Here is a 17462-nt window from a genome sequence, read left to right as displayed (position 1 = left end):
ACCCACCAAGCCGTAGGCGTCACATAGTACAGTACACGGTCTCAGGCGGCAGACCCAATAAACTCACGCATGCTGCCTAAAGTGGAAGTTGAATATTCACTCAATATTAGTAAGTGTACACGTAAGTGGGTACGTATCATGTGCAGAAAAACTGTTACAGTTGAAAAGGCATTGAGGTTGTTAAAGGAGGAGACCCCCCCCCCACAATAGCTGACAAGAACAAGGGAAACCGAGGTGCTTGGAATCAAGCCACTCAGTGTTGCAGTGTTAGGGTGAAATTGAAAAAAAGGAAAACTCTGCCCTTTATTTTCTGGGCCAGCAACTGACATTTCCCTGCCAAACATCTGCAAACTGTGTCTTGAAAAAACACTACACTGGACTATGCCCTCTTGGGGTTGCTCCTGCGAGTAGACGAGACTGGACAATTAAGGCGACACCAAACAGAGCCCCTCTGTTGCTCTACGAGACATTTCAGGCCCCATATGAAGAGGGCAGTTTTGAGATGCGATTGATTTTTTACTCTGCTGTACCTACAATCATTTGTTGTTTTTGCTAGCTATGTAGAAATATCAGCTGTCAGGTGCGAGTGCCAGTGTTGTGTTTTTTTTTCTTCCGTGCTTGGTTAAGCCCTGAGGACCAACATAGAAAATGTCTAACCAACAAGCCTGGCCAGTTTCCAGAAAGCATCAAAAGGTTCCATGGCATGAGGTGGGCTTACTCTAAAGTCTTTGAAGATAATTAAACCTAAAGATGTAAAGAAACAAGAAAGTACCAACCTAGAGATTGAAAGTTTAAAGCTATAAGTTGGCAGCCTGCATTCCAAAATACCTGGAAGAAGAAGATACGGTACAGGTCAGTAACAAGGAGTGCAGAAGCGCGTCGTTTTCACAGCAGCACTGAAAATGACACGACAACAGTGAGCACAACAGCATGCAAGTGACAGAGCACTGGAAGGCTTAAACATTTGCACAAACAAGAACCTGTGATTCAAGATTCACATGACTTTTTCTGCAAGTTCTTTTAAACACATGCTCAATGCAAAATTGCAAAATGCAAGGTATCATGTACATGTTATCTTTCTTGGCCTCAGTAGGTCTAATTAATCAAAACTTGAACAGCAATTGATTAGTACAGACTTCAAAGGATTTCTGGTCTCAAGACAAATTAGGTATGCTTACAAAAATTTGATGAAAGCAGTTTAAGCTTGTTAGTGCATGACTTTAGAAGAATAGCACAAAACCAAGACAGACGAAGGAGACGAGGAACACAAGAATAATAATATTAACTACAAAATTAAATGACAATTTATTTATCTTAGAAAGCAATACTAGCACAAAGGTATTGTTTTCTCACTTTTTTGCCATATTAGAGATGAGCTCTTGACTCTGTAATTAAGGTACAAAGCCTAAGTTTCTTGAGCATAACACAAAACATTATTACATTATTTACTGATATGACTAACTTAATGGCGTGAACCAAGTGCAGCTCTCACTATTAAAAAAAGATAGTTCATCCAATGCTTGCTATGTCTTGTAGCTTTCTCTCTTTCTTGCGGTTAGGTGCTCTAAACGTTTACAAACTTTCCCAGTTGACAATTCTACGGCATTCACTCAAAAGCAAATTTCCACATTCCGCAGGACTGTGTTGCCATTTTCTAACAACGCGTACTTGGGGCCGCGTGCACACTCAAACGTCCCAGACGTGCACCACCCCAGTTCCGCTCCGCCTCTGAATGGATATGGGACACGGGGGGGAGTCGGTCAGACAGATTACACCAATTTTCAATTCAGCCTTCCTGAAAATTCTGCTTTTTCACAGATTCGATGCCCATAAGTTCTGGACAACAATTTAATGCAAAAGGTGTTCAAATTGTTTTTAAATTAATAAGTGAAGTGGTGTAGAAGAAGAAGAACGAGAACAAGAAAACACTTATTTGTTACGATGCTTGGTGCGCATTGCCAATGCAGATAACTAGAGGGATTTTCTTCTGCAACGTGTCACTTACTGTCTCTGAAGGAGAATGTAAAATGGACGGCATGAAGTCATACAACACATATGCTCTTCCTTCACCACTTTGTCCATTTTGTGTGCCTTGTCCAGGGTGAACTTACACCAACTCAGCCGCTTTGCACTACATTTATAAATATACTGTGATGCCATAAAAAAATGCGGCCTGCTCGCAGCCCTCTTTCCGAGATTGTTTGGCAAGTCTAGCATCCAAAGAGACCCACTGTCATATAAATGAAACATTGATTGCTAATGGACTGTCTTGGATTAGACAGGCTTTTAAAATTAATCGTAAAATTCTCAAATAACAGCGGTAACACAAAGGGTGTCTCTGGAGCCAATGTTTCAACTTGCCCCAATGAAGGCAAGTCGCCTGAGTTGGAACAGCGACACTCCTCATTCACTTCAAGCCTCCCTTTTGCCTTTCTTGTTGAAATTTCGGAAAACATTTTTTTAAAGTGCACTTTAAGGTCCTACAGAGTGCCTTTGTTTAATGTAAGTAGGACTATGTACAAATTCAAAAACTGTCTCTTAAACCAATTCAGTGGTAAAGGGCCAGTTGAGTAACTAGAAGCCCAAGGACACGAGGCACACCTGCCAGACTGTGTGGTGCACTTTTACTCACTCTGGTGCCCACAGATACCAGTTTACAAAAGAAAAATATTAATTTGAGCTAGACTATTTTATCATAATTTTCTGTGTGCCAATATGCCACTTTGTGGTGTATCTAGAACATTGCCATGTCCCACTGCTGCTCCTAAATTTGGACAGCCCACGCTAGAATGGGCGAGTTAAAACCTTGCGACTGCAGCACTCTCTGCAGCATCACAGGAGGAGCACCACAGCTCGCAACAGGTGGCACCACTGTTGGCTTTCAATTTTTGTCCTTTTGTCGACCACAACGTCTGTGTTCTCCCTGCTTACGATAAATACAGAATCCTTCAATCTAACTAGACTTGGTCTTTTACCCAAAAATTTCGCTGTAAAGTACACTTGTGTTCTGAAAGCTATCACCCTAAATATACAAGAAAGTTCGAGAGTAAATACTATGTGCAATATCAGTGTACTGGAGTTGAACTGCTAGTAGGGTTGGCTAGTGCATTTCTAACATGACTCACTTCATGTTTGCTGCTTTGTAGTGTTTAAAGGTTACAGTATTTGGTGCATTGTTGTGTCAGTGTGTATTGCACGTATAGTGCTGTAACAGAAGTTTAGAAACAAGATAAGAACACACGCAAGAAATCCATAACAATACAGCTGGTACTTGAATTTGCAAGAATAAACAGCTGCCAGCATTCATTCTGCATCTCCGAGTTGCGATCGTTTGTTTCACATTAAGCATATTCCAAAAGGAACTTGATGCATCCTACTGCACATATTTTAAAGACAGGTCTCAAGCATGGATGCCATGTGACGCCTCGAGCACTTCTCTTCAACATGAGGCTAAATGTGATTACTTAAAATATTGATTAATACGTTTTTTTAATCGGCAGTGATGCCATTCTGACAATGATTTTCACGCCTGCGACCAGAAATAGCGAGCTGGCAAAAGGAGTGCCAGTTATTCTTAGATGTGCTGTCGCGAGTGAACAAAGAATATAGTAAAACTAGAGTGCGACACTTTGAGAAAAAGAAAGAGTCGTTAGAGCACCGAAATAAACACACACCTAAACACAAACCAGAAACAAGAAGGTTATAAACATCACAGAAGTTAAATGTGTCATCAGCAGTAGGAATCATCATCAGTAGACATTTCGCCCGGAAATTCAATCCAATAGGCATTGGCAAGTGCTATTAGCAGTTAAAGGGAAGCTGAAGAGTCTGTGCTTGTTCCTCAACCTGCCTTCATGCATGTTTCAGACGCAAGCTTCGTAGTGTGCGATAATCTCCATCGTCTCTTGACACCTCTGGTATACTGAGCCGCACGGTCCTGTCCTGGTGGATGGATGTGACTTGTTTATTTTTTCCTTTGAGGTGGGGGGAGGGCATGGGTTAAGGGTACTGGTGACTCTTTCATGCTTGGTTGCTTATCATGAATGTGATAGTTCTTAGATGTGCTGTCTCGAGTGATTTCTAATAGACCTTGGTGAAAGGGATGGTACAGTAGCTATGCACTAAAATAACATGCTCTTTGAATTCATTTTAAGCACTGTTAATGTTTGCAGCATTGCCTTGCCTCAAGCAGTTCACACCAGTTACAGAAAAGAAATTCATATTGCAAAATGACATTGCACAGTTGATCAGCCTGCAATGGAATAAAGGAAGCAAATGTGGAAGCTTGCCCGGGAGCGACAGCTCTGGGGCAGGAGACGCGACTCACTTGTGGCATGTAGTTGCTGGAGGAGACGCGTGTGCCACTCGGGTATATTCTACTCAGCTGCCGCTTGTTGTAGCTGAAGTGGAACAGTCAAGGTGAACTTCATTCATATTTATGATGAAGATAAAGAAAGTACTGTAAAAACCGGAATATAGGTCGAACTTTTTTTAAAAAAACCATTGCGAAAAGTCGACCCTCGTCTTATATACTGGAAATTGGTGGAAAAACTGCGGAAGACTTGCAACAATGGGCGAATGAAGTAAAGGAGCGCCTTCGTTATCGCCATCAGCAGCAGCACATCGTCATGGCGTCGTGGCCATCGCTACTAGTTGCGTCGTGGCGACATTGTGGCACTGCCAATTTGCATTTACATTGTCACAAAGTTATACTGGTTAAAGGCTGCTTTTTCAGATTTTGTTTCAAAATGAGCGGAAGCCGACGACAAGTCACCGTCGCCTTCAAGAAAAAGGTGATTGAGTGTGCGGAAGCCCACGGCAACCTCGCGGCACAGCGCGAATTTGGGGTATCCGAAAATAGTATTCGGTACTGGCAAAGACAGAAGCAGCAAGCCAACAGAAAACGCCATTTTGTGGGCGGACTGCAGCGGACCGCACAGCTGGAAGACAAGGTTGCGGAGTTAAGCCTGGGAGCTGCGTGTAAGATCGCTGCCTGTGACAGCCGAATGCACCAGTTTGAAAGCGGTAGAGATCGCGCACGCGCCTCTGGACTGGGCAGCGAGAAGCACTCATCATTCGACACTAGTTCGGACCACTCTGATCAAAGGCGTTGCTCTGATTCGGAGTAGCGCTTCCGCACTTCATGCCCTTCTGCGTACTGTACACCCGGCCAATTTTTAACAGTATCGCGTGAGCCGCGTGTTTGTCAGCACCTTATCGTCACGGCACGGAGTGGCAAAATAGCGAAAGTAAGCGCACGTGTATACATGCGCGTATCTTGTTTGTTTCGCTGCTCAGCGCCGTTAATAAGGTGCTGACAAGCACGCGGGTCGATGGTTGCGCGATACTGTTAAAAATTGGCCTGGTGCACATGCGAGCAGCATTTAAATAAATACTGTCACTATTGTGCACGAGTCGCATTTGATTCAAGGTAAGGGTGTCTTTTGGCACTTGTGCCATTGAAAAAGATTTTTTTTCATTTTTAGAATTCGCTAGTTGGGGGATCAACCTATATTCCGGTTTTTACGGTAGGTCATTAGCACAGAGTATAAAAAAGCATGATTAAACTTTTTCAGTTTAGCCTCAGGGCAGTGGTATGCCCTGGGTTTCAAAGTACTTTCACATTTCTTGGTCATTTTGAGAGCAAGACATTCTCAAAACTTACTGGTGTTGTTGGTTTCTTTAGAATGCAATTTAATTCTGGTTTATATACAAACCATTACCTACTCTCAAGCAGATGCTTTTAAATGTTTAAGTAGGCTAGTTGGTTGAAGATACTAAAGCTTTTGTGCAAAAACCAAAACGACCAGGCGACAGAAAGTACACAAACCTTGGGTTCTTGGTGTCCCGCATGTGTGTACTTGCTCCAGTCTGGTTCTTTCGTGGTGCTAGCTCTTTAGCGCAGTAAGCTCCTGACTCACCCCATTAAATTGAATTTTTAGATGTGAGGAACAATGCATCAGACAACATTTGATTGACTTCCCACAGACTGATATAAAGATAAAAATAGTGATATGCTTGAAACTTCAGAACCACTCCAGATGCACGCCATTTGGCTGAACAATAGGCCTGGGTCAGCGTGACACTCTTCTGTTGGCATGAAGAGCTACGTAAGGGATGTTAAAACTACTAGAACCATTATTTCTGAAGATCACCGAAGCGACACTGCTGGTGAACGATGATGGAGAGCCCAGGAAACCACAAGCAGCAGCGGTGTTTGTGTATGACACAGCTGGAAAAGACCTAAATTTCTAGTGCAGTTTATTTTTCACCGCTTGAGCGAAGCGAAAAATTTTTGAGCAAGCTATGTGAAATGTGAGCTTTTGTGACAGCGCAGATTTGCACAGCCCAAGCAAGCAAGAATCCCTCAATTACGTAAGAAACCTGTGAAGCATTACTTTATCACATGTATATCCAACAAATCTCTTTTTACATTTGCTTTTTAGTTTTAATGCTGTTTAAGGTTATTGTATTATGTAGTGAATGATTTGGTGCACCAGGAAGAGCACATTACAAGTTTTTCAGATGGATCACTTCTTTTAAGACAAATTTCTGATAAGACAAGTATTCAATTTGTTTGAGTTCAACGACATCCTACTGTACGTAGTCTCATTCAACCACTGCAGTTTATATACCCCACATAAACCAGCTTAATCGATTTTGCAAAACAAGGAATGCATAGTAGTACTGTATGCATTGCCAATGCTTTTCTGTGCCTATCAAAAAGGATACTTGACAAATTCTACAGGGTGTTCCTTGAGCAAGTTTGTGGCTTGGGTTTCAACAAACGATGAAATCTCGTAACTCCGGTCCCGTTCTGGAAGGCAAGCAGTAACATGCAAGTATTAAATGTGACAGCCAATGCTGTGTTCCAAATAAAAAACAAAACTAGTAAGAAAAATGTGAAAGATTCTCTTTACTGCACTTGCTGCCTTCAGTCAGCATATAGTGAGTCAATACGATCACAAATCTGATCGTTCACTCGACAGTTTGCTGACAGCTTGGAGGACTACTTAGAACATGCAAACCACACTAATTCTGCAGAAATGAGTATATTCACATAAATAATATATGGATGAACTGTGCCTAAATATATTCAGTGTATTCAACAGAACTGTTTGGAAAGGGCTTAATGAATGCAATTTAGACATAAGCAGCTGTCTTGTTAGCATCCTTAAATCATATCTTGCTTACACACAGGGGTAGCTGGAGTTCTTTGATAAACCTTCTGTTCGGTAGGTGGCTCATTAGGGGTCATTATTATCATTAGAGGCCCCTGAAATGGTTCAGACAAATTTTGCAGATGCGTAGGGTACAGCTAAAGTTAATCATTTGCACCACAATTCGTTTGAAGCGTCTGATATTAAGAGAGCTATGGACGATTACAAGTTACCCTCCTCCATAGTCATGCATTTTCTCCTTAACACATTCGCAGAGTGATCGGGGCTAAGCTCCGCCTTCACTGGCTCTGCGTCATGATGGCACATCGTGTCATCGACTTCTGGTTCTCTAGGAGGGAGCACACGAAGTCTCTTCAGACTCTCTGCCAGCTGCTTGGCAGCTGACCCCAAGCAAGATCTATCGAAACAATGTGCATTGCGAGCATTCTGTTGCTGCATCGAACGTGTCTGGTATTCCAGTAACCACAGGCGAGCTGGGCATTTCGACGGAACGGTGGAGGCATAAACTCAAGCTGATGAAGGAACTTTAGCGTAGAGCGTAGATGTACGTGAGCTGCCTTATCAGTCTCCACGGTCCAGCCACCCATTGGCGCAGAGCTTATCCAGCCAAACAAAGAGCTAATATTGCACAAATCAAGTGTAAAACATTTTAAAGATTTACAAAAAGAATGTGTTAACCATTACACTCCTATGAAAAATTGATGCCAGCAGTAAAGAAGAATACATTTTGTTACTGCTACTGTGTGTGGTTGAGCTCTGTGCCACCAGGTGGCTGCACCGTGCACACCATTCACATTTGCGCTTCTGCTCATCCCGTGAAACGGCACGGTCAAACGACCAGGCCCTGTCCCCTTGCGCTTGCATTTACCCTAATACCAGACTCGCAAAATGCTAATGCATTATTAATCTTCTGGTGTAAAGTAACAGCCGCAAACATGCAAATCCTGGTGCCGATCGGCTAGCGGCAGCTCGATGCACTGCAGCCAGTTCACTCATCTGCTGCTTTGCAGAGGGACACGATGTTGCAGCTTGACATACTGCCAGTTGCTATGTTTGCAATCCACATGTAACGCAACAAAGTCGAATCATAGTGCTCGCTAAAAGACTGAGACTGACTCTGAGCGCAGAGCTCTCATCAAAATGGAGCACGTTGTAACGCAAGCAGACGACGCTTGATGTGTGCCAAAGTGGTTAAGTGTCAGAAGAACTTCACTTTGACCTCGTCTTTATTTGCGGTCAATATGCGATATGCTTAATTGTAGAGAGAAATTGTTCTTGTGCATTCTCTTTTTGTTACTTTCTTTTTATAGAAACAAATGAACCAACATTCCAACTATTACGAACATCATTTGTTCATCATAAAGGTGGAAAAATTATTAATGAAGAGCCCTGGGGAGCCACTCGGATAGCTCGCCCTACTGACGTCAATTGGGTGATTTACGTCATAAGGGTAGGGGTAGCTAAAAATTCCGCCGAGCAGTGTGCTGTGATCGGCAGCGATGTACATTTTTAAAACCTTATAATAAATTACATGCTTTACACAGGGCACTTAGATGCACCAATTAATGATCAGAAGGCCCTACCCTGACGACTCAGTACATTTGAACAAAATCATCAAAATCGTTTCAGTGTCCCTTTAAGCTCATTATAACAGTCACTGCTAGCGCATTGCCAAAACTGTCAGAAGCACAACTCAATACAGTAAACAGCCTAATCTAGTAACTACACTAACAGGTGTGTTCTGAATGTAAAAAGAAAGATTGCAGAGCTAGCTTTTTTATACCAATATCAGAATCCAATGGCACAGCATTTTATAATCTACAAGATTGCTTGATTCGGTGAGATATGCTTATCTAACCTGTAGGATTACTGGATTGCTTATCAAACAGATACTACTGTTGATTCTCACCAAAGAGAAGCTTAATTTAAGATTGAGGACACACTGAGTGTACCTAACTAGCTCATTCTATTTTCATCTGGACACAATGAGTGAAGAAAGGACAAATTACTGACGAAAGACAAGCACTCCTTAACCACAGAGTGCACAGATCAGTTGCTTTGATTGCACTAGAAAATACCAATGGATGAGCAGGTAATGTACAAGCACTGGATGCCAAGCTCTACCACAACAGCTTCATAACACACGCACAGGTTGATCAACACATTCATATCAAATCTAAAATGTGCTCCAGGCCTTGCGATTTCGCATTCCAAAAACCAGAGTACATGTCAAGGCACAGTGAAGCATCACCCAGTTCCTACTGCCTCAATCAAAATGGTGCCAGCATAGATATTTCCAGAGCATGATGTCGCGAAACGCGACTGCTATCAAATTAGGCGCAGGCAAAAAAGCAATTTCAAAGATTTTCTAAGAAGAGGTTAATACACACAGCCAAATTTCCAAAAGCTCTTTTTGGAAAGATTGTTGTTGAATGTAGCGAACAGAGTGTCAGCGTGCCCGACTGCTCTTGTTGCTGTGCCTTTTATGTCCTTTGTTTAGAAATGTGTAGCTTGCCTGTTCAACCATGTGCTTGCAGGGTTACAAATTCCCCCTTTTGTCGATCTGAAGCAAAAGGATCAGATGAATGCATCGCTGGGAAAAAGCATAACAGTGTTACTCAATGTGGCATTGCTGCAGCCAGGCAAACTGGCAAGTAAACACTGGGAACTCGCAAATTCATCCCATGCTATCATAGCTTTTGCCATATTAATGCAAGAAACCGGCACAAGGGTTCTGAGCTGTACTCAGGGTGTCTACCAAGTTGACATTTCCAAATTCCCCCGAGTTTTCCAGGTTTTCCCTGAGTGCCTGTGCGAAATTCCCTGGGGGACCCAGAAATTTGTTTTATGCAAAGATAGGCTGACACCATGTCGACCAATGCTGTCACTCTCTAGCAAGTATGTTAAAAAATGACTTAATCCAGTTTGAATAGTGAAGAGCAGCATTTATTTTGCTCCAAAAGAAAACAGAAGGCAGATGTTAGCTAAATGCATAGCGAACAAAATATTTTTGAAAAAAATGGTAAAGGTTGCAGGATTGAGTCAAGCATTCTCAAATACGAATAAAAAGGATATGCATACAGAAGCAAATATTTTTCAATATGAGCCATTTCTGTCAACTTATAATAAGCAAGCTCATTGGTATGAGGCCTGAACTTTCTAACAAGTGAGATTCTCTCTCAGCAGCTGGAAAGTCAACCTCAACTGTCCTGACATACTCTGAGCCCGCACACAATGCCTGAGTGTTGTGTTTCACTGCTTTTATTTGTTTATTTGGTTTGGATGATGGTCACCTGCATGTCGGCGTCAGCCACCCACTTTGTTTTTTGAGCTCAAGCTCCTTGGAAGAAGCACCGGCATGCTTCCTTTCGCGTTCATTCTTCCATGCATAGGTCCTTTGTGTTCTCATTCCTTCCGCCATGCGTTCATCCGACGGACCATTTTAAAAAAATTTAAATTATGGGTTTTAATGTGCCAAAACCACTTTCTGATTGTGAGGCACACCGTAGTAGAGGACTCCGGAAATTTCGACCACCTAGGGTTCTTTAACGTGCACCTAAATCTAAGCACACAGGTGTTTTTGCATTTTGCCCCCATCGAAATGCGGCCGACGCGGCCGGGATTCGATCCCGCGACCTCGTGCTCGGCAGCCCAACACCATAGCCACTGAGCAACCACGGCGGTCACGGACCATTTGAAGCATTGTCTTGGTCAGTTGTTCAGTCAACGTCCGATTTTTCGAACTCCCTAGGGACCGCAAAAACGTCCTAAAAATCGGGCAGTTAAAAAAAAAGAATGCATGTCTTTTATTGCCCTTATGGGTTGAAATCGCCACACGCACATCCAAAAAGCTCTGAAGGCCTGCCAGTACACTTATTAGGCATATCGGTGCTCCTATGTGACAGGAGATGACGGGTGCATGCGTGTATAATTATGGAATACATGTTTTGTTCAAGAGAACAGACTGGTGGGCTAGATGGTACTATATAACTAGCGCTGCGTCTTTGTTCCCTTCTCTTGTCTTGGTGATTTTTTTTTCCGCGTTTTCCCACACTTGCTATGCTTCACCGCAATATCTCTGAGTAAGTTTCACCGCATGGCACTATTGTACTAAGGCAAAACAGTCGAAAACCGGTTTTATGCAATGCAATGTGCTTTCCGAGCGTCGAAGCCATGGAATCTCGATGACCACAAAGGCGGAGTCGGTGCCATTGCTCACAGCGGTAATTCTTTCAATGAAAAACACGGCACCCAACGGCAGGAAGCTTAATAGCAAATGTCGAAGTAGGTAGGCCTACTTCGACGTTGGGGCGGCGGCTAGGCCTAGCTACTAAGTTGCGGCGGTGGTGGCTACGGCTGCCATCGGATCTGCGTATGAGAGCGCCGGTTTGAGGCGGCGAGGCGATGAAAACGGCAGTGGTGGTGGCTTTGATTAATGCCGTTTCGGACCTTCGGTTACGGCAAAATGACCGGAAAATCGGACGGCGAAGGGTTCTTGCGTCCAAAATTTCAGATACGTTTTCAGAGACGTTCTATGGAGTACGTGGTGGTGCCGCGAAGCCGTGCGAATTATCAAGCATTTGCAAAGTCGGCTGTTGACTGTACACTGGCAACTCCTCCAGCCGATGACACGGCATCAAAGACAATTCGTTGCGATTCATCTCTCTTACTCGAGCCAGCATTACAGCGACTTTCGTTCCCTTACAATAAAGTTACAGCTAATTTTCCCTGATAGAAGCACAAATTCCCTGAGTTTTCCCTGAGTATTTCCAGACTACTAAAAATCCCTGAGAATTCCCGGTTTTCCCAATTGGTAGACACCCTGTAGAGTACTAGTCGCTTTACGTTCATCACGGCACATAACACAGCACAGTCGATGGGACGGGTGAAACAGCACATTGTCTTGCCTGTTTCATCCGACCGGTCACCTCCACTATATTTTCTCGATGAACAAGAATCCTGCCACCAAGGAAATCTGTCAGGCCTTCACATAGAAACAGAGGAACAGTAATTATGCCGAGAAACCAACCACAAAGAATGAGGAAGAGGCTCACTTTCGGCGTGCTCGAAGGAGTGAAACCGCACCGGCTGAATGTAGTTTACGAGCGCAGACATCTCCGCAACAGCCTCGGACTCCTTTGCAGCGGTGCCCTGCGCAGACCACCCACTGTAGCGCAGCACTCTGTGGCAGCGACAATCTGTGCATTTACATTTTCCTCACCGGCTTCTATTTGGAGTAAGGGGGGAATGATACATTGATAATGTAACAAATACAGAGCACATAAAACAAGCTAATAAAGAAACATGAGTTATAGAGGCAAAATGTGATAACAAGTACACCCTTTATTTATGAAAAAAATTATCATACTGCAAAAAAATATTGTACGGAGTTAAACTGAGACATAATGCAGTTACCATGGTACTAACAATCACTAAAAAAGTAGGAGTGTGCAAAAACAGTATACAATAAAACTTGCTTAATTAGGTAAATCGAATAATTCGGATTCGTCCTTTGGTCCTGGCAGGCGTATGCATTATTAAATACAATCTAACCATCGATAAAGGGAAAATCAGGCATCCACCCATTCGTAGCAACTGCTACAAAGGAAACTCATATGGGTTCCTTGAAAGAAAAGCCTCAAAGTTGAAGAAAAATTCGTCCTGGTCCGGGACTTGAACCCGGGACCACCGCCTCTTCGGGGCAGCCGCTTTACCATCTGAGCTAACCAAACGGCTAGCAGATGGCAGGGTGAAGTCGAATTTGTCGACAACACATGAAGCAAAGGCAAGTGTTTGACGTAGTAGTTCTGCAGAAACCTGCAAAGTGGAGAGAAGAAATTGATAAAGGGAAAATCAGACATTCACCAGTTCGTAGCAATTGCTACAAAGGATCTCTCCACCTTGCGGGTTTCCGCAGAACTACTACGTCAAACACTTGGCTTTGCTTCATGTGTTGTCGACAAATTCGACTTCGTCTTGCCATCTGCTAGCCGCCTGGTTAGCTCAGATGGTAGAGCGGCTGCCCCGGAAAGGCGGTGGTCCCAGGTTCAAGTCCCAAACCAGGACGAATTTTTCTTCATTTCTGAGGCTTTTCTTTCGAGGAATCCGTATGGGTTTCCTTTGTAGAAATTGCTGTGAATGGGTGGATGTCTGATTTTCCCTTTAGCAATTACTTCTCCTCACCTTGCGGGTATCCACACAACTACTACGTCAATCTAACCATCGTTAATTCGAACGTATTTCACCGTACATCGGTGCTCGGAGCTTGGCGAGCGCCACAAAAGAGCAAAAAATGGTGCTAGCACCCAACCAACGTGAAGCGACGGAGTTGTATGTGAATTAAAGCAACACTAGAATGCTTCGTGCTTATTTGTCCCTTTAAAGTCTTTATTCTTGCATTTACTGTCGCGCACAACACTGCATACCTTCATCACTGCGTAGTCGCCATCGATGATTGCATTGATAGCCACCACGGTTTCGTCCACAGTGGTTGCTGCAAACAGTAGTTTTGCTTTGACTTGGTGCGTGTGTAGGTCACATGCCTTCATAAATACATAGTTGCCATCCACGATCACGTCGACAGCGATCGTTGTTTCATCTGCAGTTATTGCAGCAGATGGTGGTTTCGTTTCGACTCTGTGCACGCATTGGCCACGTGCCTTCAGAACCACAAGTTCGTTGTCCATGCTCGCGTTGATATCAACCGCGGTTTCACCCACAGCGGTTATGGCAAATAATGTGAAACTGTCGAGGATGAAGATCAGTGGCTATGTGACGATCGATCGATCAATCAATCAATCAATCAATTTTATTATTACATAAATATAATGTACAGATAGTGGTATAGAGAAGGAGGTCCCATAGTTAAAATTGAATTGGGACCTTCTAGCTGTTCGTGGTTAACATAAAAGTTCATTTGGCAAGCAACAGCGGCTCAATTGGTACAATTGCAGTAGTAATGATAAATAATGAGGTACAAATCTAAGTAGATGAAGTAATTAATAGACAATATAACGGCAGTAAGCAATATTTCGAAACTAGATAAAGCTAAAGTAAAAGAAGAAGAAAGAGAAAAAAATAAAGAAAAAAATTTAATTACATGTTACAAGTACAATTACAATTACAAGTACATAAGAATGGCAGGTATAAAACCAAAATTGGATTGTATAGTGCATAGAGTCACTTACATATCACATAACAGAAAATTTTTCAGTTCACCACAAAATCGATGGGGTTTCAGGAGTTTTATGACAAATGGTAATGCATTCCATGATGATATGGCTGCAAAGTGAACTGTCTGTTTCCCATAATTAGTGCGCACTTTGGGCAGAATGAAGTTATTATGCAGTGCAAAACAAGTTGAGTTTGTATTTGTCAGAGATGATATAGGAATTAGGGATAATGAGGCTTTCTCATTTATTAGCTTGAAAAGAAAAGTGGCAAGGTTGTACTTGACAAGGGCTGCAATGTCTAGAATGTCATTTGCTTGTAGTAACTGTTTAGCATTTGCGGTGCGTGGATTATTCCAATTGCCTGGTTTTGGGTGGTTTGTATCGGCTTTAGGTGAGTAGTGTACGTGTTGCCCCAGGAGGTTATGCAGTAGTTAATGTGAGAGTGTACAAACGCGAAATAGAATGAGAGCAACACAGGTCGTGAAAAAAATGGGCGCGCCCTGATGAGAATGCGTATTCCATGTGATATCTTCTTTTTAATATAAGTTATATGGCGATGAAATTTTAGGTTACAGTCAATAATAACACCTAAGTATGTGCATTCTTCACTTGCTGATAATAAATGGTTGCCAATGGAAATGGGCGGAATGCATAGTGATGATTTATTTTGGGATGAGAATAAAATAAATTTTGTTTTAGTAGGACTAATGGTAAGTCTATTCATTTTGCACCATTCTAAGAAGCTATAAAGATCACTATTAAGCTTGGTTATTACCACTGACAGACAGATGGATGGATCTGTTGGAGACTGGTGAAAAAATAATTGGGACGTGGGCGTGGTTGTGAAATGTATGTCTCAGATAAAGAGGCCATGCTGCGAAGGAAGTCATGACGCCTTTGCCACTAAGAGCACTAATCAGTCACGAGATGATGAGAATTCCAGCTTCCATACACCTTTTGTACAAACCAGAAACAGGATTAGCTGATTCATTCAGTAAATCAAAGCATGTTGACGTAGTAAGCATTTGTTTATTATTTTCTTGATACCCTGGATAACTCGACATTCGGTTAATTCAGACATTTGTTTAGGTGCTGTGAAATCCAAATTAACAAGGTTATACTGTAGTAGATATTGAATTGCATAAAGCAAGAATGTAGCAAGCTATAAGTAATTTGGGTACATAAAGCTCAAGATATACAGTATGGTCTACTTGTATTAAAGAACTCCAAATAAGTATACCAGCACTGATTATTTAAAGCCTAGTTCTAGTACAAAGGTCTCGAAAATATGTTTATCAATACAATGTCACTTGAATAACATGGAGTCATCTCTTGCCTTAGTGATTAGAGAAGAATTAGTGATGTCATTTTGCACTGAATACCAATTAGACTCTTTGGTTATCGTGTAGACTTGTATAAGGGTCGCACTTTTTTTTTTTCACAATTTTGATGAGGTGTGGCCCTTACACAGGACCGAACCTTTTGGTCAAAATGGTGCTGCCGCAGCCGGCAATTACTGCACACTTTTGATCCTCAAATGTGCTATTGCATCGGAGGTCTCTCGCCACCTAGTAGACAGTATGCAAAAGCGCGCAGTGCGCGAATGTTCGCCGATGCTTGCTCGCGGCATTGGGCCACTGAACACAATTGCTTCTCTCCGATATGGGAATTTTTAAAATCTTTTTCTCCAAATTTTGAGCTGTGGCTCTTATACGAGTCTGTACGGTAATAGTGAACCTGTGTATTATGGCACTCTTTTATTGCATAGAAAATCTTGCTTACCAGTTTTCACTGAAAATACAGAAGGGCTTTCCAATCTTTATGGCAGGTAGCTTATTGTAAGGCCAACTAGTACAATAGGCAAAAATGCAGACCACACATCCCGTGGCTCGGTCACCGATCCACGTGTAGCAATCGTTGGAGCTGTGCGAGTTGACCACAGTCAGTGCCGACAGTATAAAAGGTGCCTTTTCGTTGTCAGGTTCGGTGCGATTTGACACCAGTCAAAGATATTGAAATCGAGAGGGCCGTGGATAGTTAGCGTGATGCCCTCCCCCCTCCTTGTCCATCTGCCATCCGTGCATATGAATGCAAGCAAGTAGTTGGCTAACTAGTCACATGACAGTTTTGCGGCCACCATGTAATTCCAAAGCTAGTTTGGCGACGGGCTGCTTGAAGCAACAAAAAGAGACTGATGTGCTTGCATGGACGCGTCATCGGGAACGAGTGGCTGCAGTACGGTGTCACAAAGATGGTGGCTGTGAGCAACTTTGTTGCCATGCCATACACATGCTTTTGTATTCAAGGTGGTTTGTCGGCTTTCCAAGTGTCGTGCGGCTACAGCGAATAGATCTGCATTTATTTGGCACCAAATCGCGACTTTAGTTGCCCAGCATCGTCGAAAAGCCAACTGGGGACAGATTAGGCCTAATAGGCCTAATGGCCTAGGCGACGGTTTAAGAACAGGTGCTTCGATGGAATCGTGCGGCATGTCTCACTAATATTGGGCCGCTGCTAGGCGGCTTGCGCGACTAAGCGTTTGTAGGGGGCCAGACACCGGAGCGCGCTTTTCAGCCTCTAGGTTTTGGAGTGCCTGCTACGTATTTAGCGACAAATCTTAAGCCATTGTCTTTAAGTTAGAAAATCTTAAACTTTGATTTCTAATTGCCAAGGAGCTTTGCTTCCTTTTATAAACAAAAGAGCGCATAGTACTTCTCTCAGTGTGGCAGTCACAGTTTGCTTTTGGCTGAATCTACTTTAACTTACTTTCGTTACTTATGCTTGAACAAATCGTCACTACAATTTGTCGCAATATGCAGCATGCCCACTTTCATTTCATCTGAAGCACGGTTCTGGGGAGTGATACATACAATTGGTTCCTGAATAAATAGAAGCACCTTCACCTAATAAAGTAATGAACGTTCATATATTTCACCGTTTATACTTAAAGAAAAATGATGCATAGAGTGTGCGTCTTGCATAGAGAATCTATGCGGAAGTTCTAAATTCTAGAAGCCACGAATTGAGAGACGGCTAATTCTTTATAAACCATGCTGCCGCAGAATTCGTGGTATCAACGTACATACTTGTTACATCAGGGTTTCGGTCT

The 17462-nt window shown here is 42.8% G+C and overlaps 1 protein-coding gene across 3 annotated transcripts in view; it reads right to left on the bottom strand.

The window, feature by feature from the left end:
* Positions 1-17462, bottom strand: part of LOC135911545 (1-phosphatidylinositol 4,5-bisphosphate phosphodiesterase classes I and II-like) — a 590731-nt gene that overhangs the window by 283667 nt on the left and 289602 nt on the right. For all 3 annotated transcript variants that reach the window (XM_065443866.2, XM_065443867.2, XM_065443868.2), the window contains 4 exons: positions 12236-12332; positions 6733-6817; positions 4328-4400; positions 777-828 (listed from right to left, as the gene is read on the bottom strand). In XM_065443866.2, coding sequence (XP_065299938.1) covers positions 777-828; positions 4328-4400; positions 6733-6817; positions 12236-12332 — 307 coding nt within the window. The remainder of the gene's footprint in view (positions 1-776; positions 829-4327; positions 4401-6732; positions 6818-12235; positions 12333-17462) is intronic.

Source organism: Dermacentor albipictus, chromosome 7 (assembly GCF_038994185.2).
Source record: "Dermacentor albipictus isolate Rhodes 1998 colony chromosome 7, USDA_Dalb.pri_finalv2, whole genome shotgun sequence".
NCBI classification, from domain to species: domain Eukaryota; kingdom Metazoa; phylum Arthropoda; class Arachnida; order Ixodida; family Ixodidae; genus Dermacentor; species Dermacentor albipictus.
The sequence above is the reverse complement of the archived record's forward strand: the minus strand, read 5'-3'. Positions and strand labels throughout refer to the sequence as shown.